Consider the following 16,854-nt stretch of genomic DNA (forward strand, 5'->3'; position numbering starts at 1 on the left):
GCATAGATGGACTCCTGGATGGTTGCTACCAAAGAATGACGAGGGTAGCCCTGGTTGATAGCTTGTAGGCTGCTCAAGGAGTCAGTACACAAAAGAAATGACTCACCTGGGCAAGAGCGGATGTGCTGAAGAACATGAGATATGGCCACCAGCTCTGCAGTGAAAACACTACAGCCATCTGGTAAGTAGTACTGTTGTATATGTCCTCCATGGATCCCTCTGCATTTATGCCTACTGTCTGAGAACAAGTAATGGACTCTCTGCAACATTCTGTCATCCCGCACCACCGATCGAAGAATATTGGGCAGGCAGACTAGGGTATTACCGTCCACGCATAGAATGCCGTTAACACCACAACACAAACGGCTGCATCTGCAATGATGTCGTGAATAGATAGCATGGACTGCTGACCCACAGTGTCACATTGTGTTTGGTGTTGGACTACAGTTATGCAAAATCCCGGACGACGGTCGGCAGCGAGTGCAGGGGGGACCTGGGGACAGGTCCCACCCTTTCAACATTTGGAAATTCACAGTAGTGTTACTCCACTGTCACATGAGTAGGGAGCTACCAGGTACAATTTCACATCACGGCCGGTAGTGCCGTGGGAACACTGACAGCAGGAAAGTATGTCACGGACATCCTGTGTGCTCACTCGTTACCATGCGACTGGCGTTATTGTGGTGCCATTTTTTGACAGGCCCCGGTACATGTCGAGACTGAAAGGAAGTGACAGCAGAGAGTTGCAGGGTTAACTTAGTTCTTAGGGCCAAGTGAAAGGTCAAGGCAAAGTCGCAGCCTAGGTGTACATCATGGAGGTGTTCGTGAATGAACCTCAAGTATAGGTGGTAAAGGCAAGGACTCCAGTTCGAAGAGAAGGGATAGCACATGAACTGCAGTTGTAAGCCCTGACCTGGGCTGCCGATGAGGGAGATGAGCTGCCATGGGCAGGAAAAGGAGACAGTAATTCGGATCCATAGGAGACCTACAAACATGTGCAACATAACAGGAGAGCAACTGCGCATGCCTAACCTGCATTCGAGGGCTCCGGCCTCCGTCAGAGTTATCATTTGAAAGTTTGTAACTTTGTCACAAAATCACCCTGTATATGTACTTTACAACAACTAGATTTAACTTCTATGTTATTAGTCATTGTTCACTGCAACACTGTGTTGGTCACAAAAACTTCTCAAATTCCAATAGCTAGCAACTTTTCCTTCTTTTGTGTGTGTCTACTGACAGCTCAAACTTTCAGGAATGTATCAATTTGAGGTAACAGATCCTCATCTGGAAAGAACTGAGTCAAAAGTTGTAAGTGAAAATCGTTCCAATACCTCTGACAGTGGCACACATGTACCAGTATTGGTGTTGTTTAGACTGTAAGGTGGGCAACTTTCAGAGGTGGAAGCATGGACCAAAACAAGAAAGGAATGTCTGGTAAACATGGCCTTTAAAAATTCATACTGCAGTAGAAAAGATGTGTCTCGCATTTTAGAGCCCACATTTACAAGACTTGTTTTGGCCACCTCTAAAAATATAAAGACCAAAGAGTTTGCAGTAGAAGAGGCCCACTGTGAGAAGTATCAGAAGGATTTTCACATGTAACTTCCGACTTGCTGTTTCTGGACCAATGTCCTCTTCCTGAAATTTATACATTTACCCTTCTACACCATCACCGAAAGTTTGTAACATCAACACTGAATTACTCTGTACAGTAAATTCATGTAAATAATAAATGTATGCTATATCAGGGAAACAAATATTAATTCTATCAATACCGTTAGCATTTTAACTTCTTTCATTAACTCATAAGGTATAGTAGGTTTGCACGATCCTTACAGTCTTTTGATACACAGCGTACCATTGTTACATTAAATAATATTTGCTGGTGCATGTGTAGGGATTAGAGTAATAGAAGACAGCTGCAACTCAAGAAGACTGTGTTTACCAAACCTGAACACAGCCACTGCTTAGTCATGCATAGTGCTCGCCATCTGGTGGGGCACGTGCAACTTATTCAGTACTGTGGGCTCAGCAGGCATTACATCAGGCCACAGTGGGTATAAAGGAGACATGAACTGAAAAGATCATAGCATCAATTGACACATTTCAGGACATGGCGCACTCACTGTATCTGATTCACATTTCTTGTTTCTGAAGAACACTATCATTGCCCTTGAAAGGGGGTTGGTAACTGAGCTACTGACGTGAAGGCAAACAAATGATTAAGAGTTGCAGTTCTCTGTGACAGAACAGCCACTGGAGTGCATTAGTGTTGCTCATGTTCAGTGTTGTTACAATGCTTGGTATAATGTATGATGGAAATGAACAGCATCAAATGCTGAGTGTTGACCAAAGGACACAGAGACGCCACATACTCGTATGAGACAGCTTTAGCAGCACCAGATATAATTTGAAAGGAGCCGCACTATCTATCTCAATTTGGCTGCCTGGTCAAACTGTACAATCTCCAGATTTGTAGGGCATTCTGACATGACAGTAGTTCGATGTTCAACTGTGTGGGAACACAAAGGGAGGCACACTTGTTGTTGAGGTTCTGACAGGCCACACCTGACCACCACGAGGGACATTCACTGTATCATCTAGTGAGCACCTTTTAACCCCTCCGCATTTATGCCTACTGTCTGAGAACAAGTAACGGTCTCTCTGCAACATTCTGTCATCCCGCACCACCGGTCGAAGAATATCGGGCAGGCAGACTAGGGTATTACCGTCCATGCATAGAATGCCTTTAACACCACAACACAATTGGCTGCATCTGGAGTGACGCAGTGAATGGGTAGCATGAACTGCTGACACACAGTGTCACATTGCGTTTGGTGATGGTTATGCACAACCCCGGACGACGGTTGGCAGTGAGTGCAGGGATGACCTGGGGACAGGTCCCACCCTTTCAACATTTTGGGAAGTCACAACGGCGTTACTCCAGTGTCACCCAAGTAGGAAGCTACCAGGTACAATTTCACATCAAGGCCGGTAGTGCCAAGGGAACACTGACAGCAAAAAAGTATGTCACGGACATCTTGTGTCCTCACTCGTTACCACGTGAGCGACGTTATTGTGGTGCCATTTTTTGACAGGATGCTGCTCATCCACACGGCACGTGTCTGAACTGTCTGCATGGTGGCCAATGAAATGCCCAGACCCATTCACAACAGACAGCGCATGCAAACAGCTCGGGCATCAACTCAGTCTCAGTGGCAGTATGCAGAATACGATGCATCAGTCACAACAGTTATGGGCTGGCTTGCTTCAGGAGAGAATACAGTGGCACTATGGCACCCTTCCCAACCAAATCAGTGTTGCATCCAGGCCAGAGGGGACACATCGTCGTTTTGGCAAGTGTGATCACACTGACAAATACTTTGCAAATTTGACTCAATTTTGTAATCACTGACGTAACAACATGTATCCTCTCAGCCTGTGCAGTTTCATTCATACATAATGTCACTGTCACAGTACTATCTGTGGGCATCAAAATTATTGCAGCAGTAACTTAAGTGCACCCTGTATGCAGACCGTATGGATTGCAAATGTATGTCACAATTCACAGAATGTTGGTTGGTTGATTTGGAGGAGGGACCAAACAGCAAGATTATTGGTGCCGTCAGCTTCGGGAAGGAATCTGGTCGTACCCTTTCGAAGGAACCATCCTGACATTTGCATGAACCGATTTAGGGAAATCACAGAAAACCTAAATCAGGATGGACAGATGTGGGTTTGAACCTTTGTGATCCTGAATGCGAGTCCAGTGTGTTAACCACTTCGCCACCTCGCTCGGTAATTCACAAAAGGATGGTTAACTGTCATGATACGAGTTCTACTGTTTCAGTACAAACTGATGTATCATGTTGCCTGTCAATGAGAAAGAGTTCAAAAAGGAGAACCTCAATGAGAAAGGTATTGCAATAACAATGAAAAACATTTTAAAAAGCTTTCTGTCATAACAGTTTATTGTTAAAAATGCACAAAATATAGTATAGCCTCTGTCTATTATTAATTTGTTTACAATCTTGTACACAGATTAGAAACAGCACCCATTAGTTATATCACAGTAAAACCCAACTTAAAGTTGATGCATAAAAATAGAAAGATTAAGGCATACATAATTCTTTTATCTTAATACAACATGAATAATAGATAGACACAAGTCCAGCCTGTTGCCCTTTCAATACAAAATCACTAGGCATGGAGCATATATAGATATGCATGATTGAAGAATGTCTTCTTTGGTATCTGGAAAAATACTTAACTCGGGATATCAGGACCAGCAAACAAACAGCATTTTCCCAAAGTCTATGTTTCACACTGTAGTGCTGTAAAGAGAAATTATAATCACTATAACCTTCTGCTGAAGTGATTGATTGAAATTTATTTGTTCTTTCATTATATTTTACTACTCATTTAAGTGAACTTAAGTATACTAATAACAACATGTCAAAACTTTTTTCACACCAATATCTTTCTTAGAAACTCTTGTCTACAATAAGAGTGATGATACTGCTGGATGGTGTAGAACAGGAGTAAGATGAATGTGTGTGCCTGTAGGGGGGGGGGGGGGGAGGAAACTTTAGGGAAATGGAGTATTAGCATGAGGTTGAGGAGGAGAAACCAAATGCAATAGATGAAAGAAAACATTGGACAAATGCAAATAATAATAATAATAATAATAATAATAATAATAATAATAACAGTAATAATGTAGTTTATAACTCATGTAATGAAGTATCTAAAAATTTTAACAGCAATGGTTGATTAAAAGAAGGGAAAAAGCCAAATATTTGTGGTACACAACTGAAGAGGATAGTTCAGAAGAATTTTTTACTACAGAGGAAAGGCTACGATGGGGTTATCCATGATGAGTTTGTAAGTCCCATATGAGATGCTACAGCACACCACAGTAAATTACCAGATTTCTTCAAGACTATTTGACAGACAAAAATATAGCAGTATTGAGCAATGATGATCATAATCTAAATTTTGTAAGGGTTTGGCAAAAAGTATTTCAGATATGCTTCTAGCCACTTACAACTGAGTCATTGTGTCATCATCATCATCATCATCATCATCATCCATTTGACAGAGAGTGTAAATTTCTCCCACAGACTTCTCCATGCTTTAATAATCCACATTGTGCCTACATATTTCCTAATGTCAACCCCCCACTTTCCATTCCGCGTTTTCCTATCTCCTTGGTTGAAACAAACAACACTCTTGATCCATCTCACCATCCATTCACTAGGCTGCAAGTCCTGTCCACTGTCATTACAGTCAGAACTGCATCTTCCAGTGTAATCTGTCTAGATCCAGTTGTTAGTTTTCCTATCCCTCTTGGTAATTCTCTGCATGCATTTCTCCACTTTTCATAGCTTGCAGAGTGAAAGTCGGTACCCCACCACCATAAATCAAAAGTAATAATAATAATAATAATAATAATAATAATAATAATTTCACCTCAACACATTCACATCTAACTAAATTACTTAACAGTTACATTGCAGACCCATACACATTCCCTGATACACTTACACATGGAATAACTTATCTGAAACCTAAAGATCAAGCAGACACAGCAAACTCAGCAAAATATCGCCCCATAACATGCCTACCAACAATATACAAAATATTAACTTCAGTCATTACACAGAAATTAATGACACATACAACACAGAACAAAATTATAAATGCAGAACAAAAAGGCTGCTGTAAAGGAGCACGAGGATGTAAAGAGCAACTGATAATAGATGCAGAGGTGACATATCAAGCTGAAACTAAACTAAGGTCACCACACTACGCATACACGGATTTCCAAAAAGCTTTTGATAGTGTACTCCACTCATGGTTACTACAAATATTGGAAAAATACAAAGTAAATCCTAAATTGATATAGTTCCTAAACATAGTAATGAAAAACTGGAAACCCACACTTAATATCCAAACAAATTCAAATAATATCACATCACAGCCAATACAGATTAAGTGTGGAATATATCAAGGAGAATCATTAAGTCCTTTCTGGTTCTGCCTTGCTCTGAACCCACTATCCAACATGCTAAATAATACAGATTATGGATACAATATTACTGGAACATACCAACACAAAATCACACATTTGCTATACATGGATGATCTAAAACTACTGGCAGCAACAAAACAACTACTCAACCAATTACTAAAGATAACAGAAGTATTCAGCAATGATATAAATATGTCTTTTGAAACAGACAAACGTAAGAAAAATAGCATAGTCAAGGGAAAGCACACTAAACAAGAAGGTAACATATTGGAAAACCACAGCGACTGCATAGAAGCGATGGAAAAAACAGGTGCCTATCAATATATATGATACAGACAAAAAATAGGAATAGATAATACAAATATTAAAGAAGAACTAAAACAAAAATATAGACAAAGACTAACAAAAATACTGAAAACAGAATTGACAGCAAGAAAGACAGGACAAAAGCTATAAATACCTATGCTATACCAATATTGACCTACTCATTTGGAGTAGTGAAATGGAGTAACACAGACCTAGAAGCACTCAATACACTTACACGATTACAGTGCACAAATATAGAATACATCACATACATTCAGCAACCGAAAGATTCACATTAAGCAGAAAGGAAGGAGGAAGGGGATTTATCGACATAAAAAACCTACATTATGGACAGGTACACAATTTAAGAAAATTCTTTATAGAACGAGCAAAAACTAGCAAAATATACAAAGAAATCACTCATATAAATACATCGGCTACACCACTGCAATTTCATAACCACCTCTACAACCCTTTAGATCACATAACATCAACAGATATGAAGAAAGTAAATTGGATAAAGAAAACACTACATGGCAAGCACCCGTATCATCTAACACAGCAACACGTCGATCAAGAAGCATCCAACACATGGCTAAGAGAAGGGAATATATACAGTGAGATGGAAGGATTCATGATTGCAATACAGGATCAAACAATAAACATCAGATATTACAGCAAGCATATTATTAAAGATCCCAATACCACAACAGATAAATGCAGACTTTGCAAACAACAAATAGAAACAGTAGATCACATCATAAGCGGGTGAACAATACTAGCAAATACAGAATACCCTAGAAGACATGACAATGTAGCAAAAATAATACATCAACAACTTGCCATACAACATAAACTAATAAAACAACATGTTCCCACATACAAGTATGCACCACAAAATGTACTGGCGACTGATGAATACAAATTATACTGGAACAGAACCATTATAACAGATAAAACAACACCACATAACAAACCTGACCTCATACTCACCAATAAAAAGAAGAAATTAACACAACTAATCGAAATATCCATACCCAATACAACAAATATACAGAAGGAAAAATTGAAAAATACATCCAACTAGCTGAGGAAGTCAGAGACATGTGGCATCAGGATAAAGTTGACAACATACCAATTATACTATCAACTACAGGAGTCATACCACACAGTATCCACCAGTACATCAACGCAATACAGCTACATCCAAACGTATATATACAACTACAGAAATCTGTAATTATTGATACATGTTCAATTACCCGAAAGTTCCTAAATGCAAGTAACATATATCATACAGTTAAAAGGAAGTCACGCTTGATCAAGGTCCGTGTCACTTTCCATTTTTAACCAGACATAACGTCTGAGACAGGAAAGAGAAATGATGATGATGATGATGATGATGATGACAATAATAGTAATTATTATTATTATTATTATTATTATTATTATTATTATTATTATTACTACTATTATTATTCAATATCGAATAACCAAATACAATCCTTAGAAATAATACAGTTTCAGGACATCATACAGATTATTCTTCTGAACACGTCAGTTTATAAATTACAAACTAAAGATTTGTTTGTATTAATAAATTTTACATTTTGATGGATTTTACATTTGGTAGTATACAATCACAGTATTACAAATATTGTTTTTGTCAACATTATATTAGTTGTAGGTTACTTAAGACTATGAGCTTGACATACTTATGAAGCACTTTTCATACAGATATAATACTCATCTAGGGAATAAAAAGGGTTTCCAATTAGAATTCTTTTTAGCTAGATATTTTAATTCGTTAGCAGGAAGGGTTGTGAGAGTTTTTGGTAGGGCATTAGCTAACGTCAGCCCAGCATGAAGTGCATTTTTTTCATATAAAGCTGTTCTGTGGCTATTTACATGGTATCTGAACTTTTGCCTTGTATCATACTGGTGCAGGTCACAGTTGAAATTTGGATTTATTGTTTTCACGAACAATATAACTTTCAATATGTATACACCTATAATGGTAAGCACACCTAATTTTGGGAACAGATTCCGACATGTTTCTCGAGGTTTGGCACCTCAAACGATTCTGATAACTTTTTTTCTGTAGTATTAATAATGTACTTAAAACAGAAAGAAACTTCCACATGGGAAAAATATAGGAAGCAACTGCCAGTTGCGAAAGCTCGTAATTCTGTGTGTGTGTTTGTGTGTTTTGTTCATGTGCCTGTCTGCCGGCGCTTTCCCGCTTGGTAAGTCTTGGAATCTTTGTTTTAATAATGTACTTAGATTGGCTTGAGTTGTTGCACCCCATATTTCTACAGCATAGTTTAAGTTTGATGAGAATAGGGCATGATAAGCAGTTTTTAGTACACACATGTCCTTACGATATTTGCTAATCATATTTATAGCAAACACATTCTTCAACAGCTTACATGCTAAGGAATCAATATGCGTCCCCCTTTGGGGCTGTCCTGGATTGTAATTCCCAAGAACTTTGTCCATTTTTCATTTTTTACAATGTCATTTCTGATGCATAATTTCATGTCAAATTCTATTTGTTTCCTTGTGTTAAATTCCATCAATGCAGTCTTTGAAGCACTTACATTTAGATGGCTTTCATTAAAATACTTGACTATTTCATTAGTTACACTGTTCCACAGTACCACCAGACTCTCATAGTCTTTATGTTTACTCACTATTGATGTGTCATCTGCATACAATATTTTTGTACAGTTAGGAGAACAATACTGTATATCATTAACATAAATCAAGAAAAGAAGGGGTCCCAAGACAGAAACTTGAGGCACTCCATATTCGATATCAGTAATTTTAGATTTGTAAGACCCACTGTTTGGTTTACGCAAGACAAATTGTTTTCTATTGCTCATATACTATTTTATTAGCTCATAGCCAGTTCCTCTGATACCCTGGTTCCACAGCTCGTCAAGTAATATGGTGATGTTGACACAATCAAAAGCTTTTTTCTAGATCAAGGAACACTCCAGTTGCATACTCCTTGTACTCTATAGCCGTTATTATTTTGTCTTTTAATTGTACTGCTGCTACTGATGTTGACTTGTTTTTCATAAAGCCATTCTGATTTTCAAATATTAAATTGTGTTGACTCAGAAAATGTCATTAGTCTAGTATAAATAACTTTCTCAACTACCTTAGAAAATGCAGGTAGGATTGAGATGGGGCACTAGTTTTCAATTTTAGATTTTTCACTTTTCTTGGAAATCGGGGTCACTAGTGATGTCTTTAGACTATCTAAGAAACAACCTGATGCAATTACATCATTTACTGCAGTGGCCATGGCATCAGATATGTTGTCTATGCATCTTTTCAGTGTACTTATAGACAATCCATCACAGTCTGCTGATTTTGTAGTTTTTAATGACATTACTATGTCTTTGACTTCCTTGTTATTGGTTGGGGCCAAGTATATGCATTCTTTGATTGGAGTGCCCCTGTATCTATGCTGAAGATTCTTAAAATGGTCATTGACAGATTTTCCAACAGAAGAAAAGTACTCATTAAAAACATTTGCAATCTGACATTGACATTTCATGGTATGCCCTTTATGGTTTATAGTAAAATCACTTGTTGATCTGTCCTTACAATCCCTAGAGCTATTTATTACTTTCCAAACAGCTAAACCTGTGTTAGTAGAGTTTCTTAACATTGCAGCTACATATTTACTTTTAGTTTCTAGCACAAGATTTTTATAGTAATCCTGATAGTTCTTAAATTCTACCTTTAGTCTATTATTATTGTTATAAATGATAAATAATCATTGCATATTGGAAAAGTCTAAGTTTGTCTCTTACTGTTTTTACTTCATGATTTATCCAGTTATTTTTTGTACCTTTTTGCAGTCATTTACTGTAAAGGTCATTTCTGGACATGAGACATTGAAGCAATAATAAAAATCTGATGAAAAATCACTGAAAGTAATGCTGTTTTTTTCACCCCATTGTAAGCTTTTCAGCAAACTGTTGAAATCTTAAACATTGTCATCATTGGTGATTCTTTTTGTCACATATTGTTTCTCTTTTCTACTAACATGAAGATTTTCAGCTTCTATCAATACCTGTACTGCGTGGTGGTCAGAAATGGCAAGCTTCAGAATTGATGCACTGCATGTAAAGTGGGACATGTTGGTTATAATGTTGTCAATGCATGATTTTACACTATTGACCTCTCCAGTGGGTTTGTTTATCAGAAATTTTAAGTGAAATTGAGCTAGTATTAGCATTAGTTTTTTAGATACACAGTCATTGGACAGCAAGTCAATGTTTATATCTCAAGTTAGTATTATGTTAATCCAGCCATTTTTATTGCAGCGTTTACTGTCAATGTTAACAAGCAGGTCATTAAGAACATCAAAGAAGCTATCTAGGCTACCAGATGGAGGTCTGTATAGGCCTATAATAATTAAGTTCTCTTTCCCTCACTTATAATTAATTGCTGCTAGTTCTATTACACCCTCAATGCTGAAAGCACTTATATGTATTACACTATAATTACTACCACTGGCTGCAAAGATAGCTACCCCACCACCACATTTCTCTTTTCTCCTGAAGACAGAGCGAAAGATCATGGAAAGTGGCTTACATACACTAATTAGCTCATCTGTGTACCAGAGTTCAATTATAACTAAAACATCAGGGTTATCAATTGCTGCAATGGTGTCCAACTCGTTGTGCTTAGTAATAAGACTTCGAAAGTTCTGCTGAATTAATCTGAAAGTGAGTTTGGATTGTTGAATGCTTGATGGACGTGTCACCCTACCAGAACCACTTATAAATTTATCCCTAAAAAGGAAACTATCAGTTGACAGAGTGGGTTTGGTATTTTTCACTATCCATTTATCCAAGTTGGTCTGTTTCCATGTACTGGGAGCCTGGGAAGAATCAGCTTTACCTGGTGATTTCAGCACCCATTTGTCCAATGTCGTCTGTCTATACCCATTCCTGCAGTCTTCTTGTGTTGTGGAGCACTCATTCTTCGAATGTGTGTGTTTTGAGTATACGCTGTTTCTAGCATTTACAATGATTTCACAAATAATGGATGCTAAGTGACTTTTGCCCCGCCGATTGAGGTGAAGGCCGTCAGTGGTGTAAAGATCTCTACTAAAATGTTGCATGTTAACCATTTGTACATTTGCGTAATGGTTGCAAATTTCTGCATATTGACTGTTTGTATATGCTACTGCCCTGTTGACATACGAGAATTGAGGCAAGTCATACCTGTGTGGAATATCGAGAACAATGACGTTTGAGTCATTTAGATGGTTATAGAGCAGATTTTAGGGCATTAACAGCATGCAAACCACCGTTGTGTGCAACATCATTTGCACCACCACATATTACAATGAAGTCTTTGTTCATTGTCTTTCGAGAGATATTGTTTACAGTTGAAAGCACTTGGTCAAGACAAGTGCCAGGTTTAATAAAACCTGGAGCATTTACTTCACTGTTTACACTTTTTATTTCGTGTGCAAGGCCTCCAAGATGACTATCACCCATTAAACATACATTTATTCTTCTCGCTGCATTTGTGGTGTTAGTTAAATTAACTGTTGTCTTGAATGTTGAATTTACCTCGCTTCTGTTTACGAGTGACGGTTTTGGCTGGTGAGGTTCCACATTTTGCTTAATAACAGGCTTTTCTTTCAGATGGTGCATAATTTGATCTTTTGTAGATAGGCCTACAGTTTTTTGGAGCACGGCAGGAGAATTTATTACTAAAGACAATGAAATGATTGTGGTATGGTTAGCGTTACCAGTAAACTTACCATTTCAGAGAGTCTTAAAACTCAGCTTTTAAAACTCGGTTTAGTTTAGCAAAAGCACTTCAGGCCATTTTTACTCGTCAAACCTTTTTCAGCTGATCTTTTCCTCATTCCTGTACACAAAAACTCGTCAAGTGGTTCTACATGTTTATTTACAGACCCATTTTCATTACTTTTCCACAGTGAATTTAAATAAATTTTAGTTTTTTATGTTCAGCCATATCATGATGAAACACTGAACCAAATGTAAAGTCAAAATTTTAAGTGTCTTTGCAACGATACTCTTCAGGGTGATTAATGTGCAGCTGACTCACCCTATATGGGACCACTGCAAAGGTGGTCTAGATCTTGGCTTTGCAGTTGATTTAGTGTTTCGTTATGATGTGGCCTAACCAACACAAGAATGTTTTTCTACATCTACATGATTACTCTGCAATTCAAAATTAAATGCCTGGCACAGGATTCATCAAACCCTGTTTTTGCTTTTTTTCTACTGTTCCACTCTCTAACAATATGTGGAAAAAGCGAATTCTTAAATCTTTCTGTGCGAACTCTGATTTCTCTTATTTTATTATGATGATCATTTCTTCCTATGTAGGTGGGTGCCAACAAAATATTTTTACACTCTGCAGAGAAAGTTGGTAACTGAAATTTCATGAGAAGTTGCTCTATGGCACTCTCCCCCCTATAGTCCAAAATGAGTTGCACTTCTTTGGATTTTTTCAATATGTCCTCCGTCAGTCCTATCTGATGCAGATCCCACACTGCACAGCAATAGTCCACAATAGGATGTACAAGCATAGTGTAGGCAGTCTCTTTGGTAGACCTGTTGGATCTTCTCTGTGTTTTGGCAGTACATCATAATCTTTGGTTTGCTTTACCCACAACATTGTCTATGTGATCATTCCAACTTAAGTTATTTGTAATTGTAATCCCTAAGCATTTAGTTGGATTTAAAGTCTTTAGATTTGTGTCATTTACCATGTAACCAAAATCAAGCAGATTCCTTTTCGTACTCATATGAATGACTTCACACTTTTCATTATTTAGAGTCAATTGCCAATTTTCGCACACTTCAGGTACCTTGTCTAAATCATTTTGCAATTTATTTTGACCATCTGATGATGTTATAAGATGATAAATTACAGAATGATCTGCAGGCAAACTAAGAATACTACTCAGATTGTTTCCTAAATAATTTATGTAGATCAGGAACAGCAGAGGGCCTATAACACTTCCTTGGGGAATGCCAGATATTACTTCTGTTTTACTTGATGACAGTCTGTGTGCTACTATGAAATGTGACCTTTCTGCCAGGAAATCACGAATCCAGGCCCACAACTGATAGTTCACAAGCACGCAATTTGAATGAAAGTCGCTTTTGAGGTTCAGTGTCAAAAACCTTGTGGAAGTCTAGAAATAAGGAATCAATTTGACATGACATTCCCCGTCAGTAGCACTCATTACTTTGTGAGAATAAAGAACTACTTGTGTTTCATAACATTGTTATTTTCTTAACCCATGTTGGCTATTTGTCAACAAACATTTGTTTAAGGTGACCCCTAATGCTCAAGCATATATATGTCCCAAAATCTTACCGCAAATTGACATTAGCGACATATATCTAAGTCAGCAGATTACTCCTCTTTCCTTTCATGGGTATTGGTGCGACTTCTGCAACTTTCCAGTCTTAAGATACAGAACTTTCAATGAGTGAACATTTGTATACGATTGCTAAGTACTGTATAAGCATACTATGAAAGAAACCAGACTGGTAAACAATCTGGACCAGACGCCTTGCCTTTCTTAAGTGTTTTAAGCTGCTCTGCTACACCGAGTAACTTCTACGTTACTCTTGTTGGCAGTTGTTCTCGATTCAAATTCTGGAATATTTATTTTGTATCCTTTTGTGAAGGAGTTTTGGGAACTGTGTTTAGTAACTCTGCTTTAAGAGACACTGTCAATAATAACACCACCGTTGTTTCAAGGCACTGATTGCATCTTGGCACTGGCGTAATTCACATACGAACAGAATCTCTCTGGGTTTTCTGCCAGATTTCAGGGTGTAGTTTCGTTGTGGAAACTATTAAAACCATCTTGTACTGATTTCTCGCTGAATTTTGAGCTTCTGTGAAACTTGGGGATCATGCTTTCTTTTAAATTTGGCATGCTTTTTATGTTGTTACTGCAATAGTGTTCTGACCTGTTTTGTGTACCATGGGGTATTAGTAACATCTCTTTATTAATTTATTTGGTATATATCTCTCAACTGCTATTGCCACAATTTCTCTGAATTTAAACCACATCTGATCTATGCTTACATAGACTAGAAGGAGTGAAGACTGTCTCTTAAGAAGGTGTCAAGAGAATTTTATCTTTTTTTAAATAGATGTATTTTGCATTTATGTTTGGTGGGTTTGGGGGTTACAGTACCCAGTTTGGCTGCAAAACATTGTGGTCACTAATCCCTGTATCTGTCATGCTTTTTTTTTATTTTTAATCTGAAGAAATATGTTGTCAACAGTCCATTCCAGTCTGAAAATAATGGTAGTATTCACATATGCCACACTAGAAGAAAGAATTATCTATATTACTTTCCAGTGAGATTAAAACAACAGTATAGATCACAATAACATTTTAGTAATGGCTAGTTTTGACATTGTGTGTAAATTTTCCTCAAAAAATAAGCACCATCTGGCAGCTGCTGATGCTGCTGCTGCCGCCACCGGCTCCTGGATGCTCACATAGCAACACAACTTTTTGAAGATGACTTCTACATGAAGTCAAAACCAGTGGTTAATAAAATATTACTGTAATCTAAACTGTTGTTTTAATCGAGTTTTATCACCAAATTGCTGTTACTTCTCTGGACCATGTTGTCCAAATTTACGGTTCTTCAGTGAACCTAATACTGAATAATACAGGATTACTGCACAACTACAAAATTCTCTGACAATAGCAACAGAATACAATACGTGAATGACAACAGCAATATATTATGGTGCAGTATAAACACCTCTCTTTTTAATGATGCCATTTTATGCACAATATTTTGACAACCAACTTGGCTGCCTCCTCCTGGTGCTGCGAATTTTGGCGTTATATGTACCTGATGCCTAGACTCCAACCACACTAGGTACTATTGTTGGTCTCAGACTGCTATTCATGGCAGAGTTTGACTACCAATGCCCAGTATGCCTTTCGATGCTCTTTTGTTTTTGGAGTCCACATTGATATTTTGTGAAACAGCCACTCTCTCAGCATATTAACGAAATAATAATTCACCAGAGCTGCATTTTTTATATTTCATTTATTGGTACAACTTTAGAACGATGCCTCATTCTCAAGCAATACCTAGATACAATTGGGCTATGTATATAATTTTTGTTTGTATTATAATTTTTTACACGTTACAGGAGCTTAAATGTTATTTTTCAAATATGATCTACTTTTGTTATGTCATATTTGTGCACAGCTGTAACGTCATAGATTTGTCTGTCAGAGATTTGGTTCACTGTCAAATTTATATCTTTGACAAAAATCGATTTGTACCATATGTAAAATATAAAAAAGGTGATCCACTGGATTATTATTGCAACAGTAAGTATTTCATACATTTTGTTGATGCTGGAGAACAGTATACATAAGACACATTCTCTCAGTGTCTCCCAATACTGGTAGGAGGAGACTGTCAATGATACTACTCATCTGTCTTGAATTACTAGTCATCTGTCTTAAATTATTGTTAGTCAATTATAGTAGTCATCTGTCTTGAATTATTGTTAGTTATTAAATCAATCTACTGACTTGTTTTTGCAGTTATGTATATTGTCACTCCTTCAACATTCCTAAGCATTTTACCTCAATAAGGGATCTGGGATATAAATTTGCTGATGAGAGAGAGACAGGAACTTACTTTACAGTGATATCTCCTGCCCACGAACAAGTCTGCTCCTGTATTTCCAGACATCCTGCAAGAAAAAATAATTACATGTAGTATATGAGCAATAATATTGAGTACAGAATAATAAAATGGCTTTAACTCCAGAATTTTGGGATCTGTAGGCAAGAATAAAACAAGAAAGCCTTGTACATGTGGCACACAGCAGCTTGTGAATACTGGAAAAGTGTCATGATAATGTGGATTTCACTATGATGTGCCCGATAATAATATTAGTTAGGTAAGCAACAGCTTCAACAAGACAGCCTCCCTGACACATTGCATAGAACCACCTTGCATTTTGTTTGATGTTTGGTTTGTGGGGCGCTCAACTGCACGGTTATCAGCGCCCATACAAATTCCCAACCTTTGCTCATCCTAAAATCTCACCACTTTCATGAATGATGAGGACAACACACACACCCAGTCCTCTCGAGGCAGGTGAAAATCCCTGACCCCGCCGGGAATGAACCTGGGCGTTTCCAAACAGTCCTGTGATTAATCTTTATGCTCTGCACTAAGTATGGCAATGAAAAGTTATTTAATACTTATTGAACAATGAAAAATCCAGGATGGAATGTAACAATATATATTACAAAAAGGAAAGTTGCCACTCACCATATGGTGGAGATGCTGAGTTACAGATAGGAACAACAACAGGACTGTACAATATAAGCTTTCGGCCAAAAAGGCATTTGTCGAAAATAAAACACACACACACACACACACACACACACACACACACACACACACACACGGGGGCATGAGAACACAACT

The 16,854-nt window shown here is 37.6% G+C and overlaps 1 protein-coding gene across 2 annotated transcripts in view; it reads right to left on the reverse strand.

Moving 5' to 3' along the window:
* Nucleotides 1-3,956: 3,956 nt before the first annotated feature.
* Nucleotides 3,957-16,854, reverse strand: part of LOC126281821 (phytanoyl-CoA dioxygenase, peroxisomal-like) — a 125,250-nt gene continuing 112,352 nt past the window's right edge. For both annotated transcript variants that reach the window (XM_049981063.1, XM_049981053.1), the window contains exons 9-10: nt 16,054-16,108; nt 3,957-4,337 (exon numbers count right to left, since the gene is read on the reverse strand). In XM_049981063.1, coding sequence (XP_049837020.1) covers nt 16,055-16,108 — 54 coding nt within the window. In that variant the 3' untranslated portion in view covers nt 3,957-4,337; nt 16,054. The remainder of the gene's footprint in view (nt 4,338-16,053; nt 16,109-16,854) is intronic.

The sequence above is a fragment of the Schistocerca gregaria genome, chromosome 1 (genome assembly GCF_023897955.1).
Source record: "Schistocerca gregaria isolate iqSchGreg1 chromosome 1, iqSchGreg1.2, whole genome shotgun sequence".
In the NCBI taxonomy this organism is placed as follows: domain Eukaryota; kingdom Metazoa; phylum Arthropoda; class Insecta; order Orthoptera; family Acrididae; genus Schistocerca; species Schistocerca gregaria.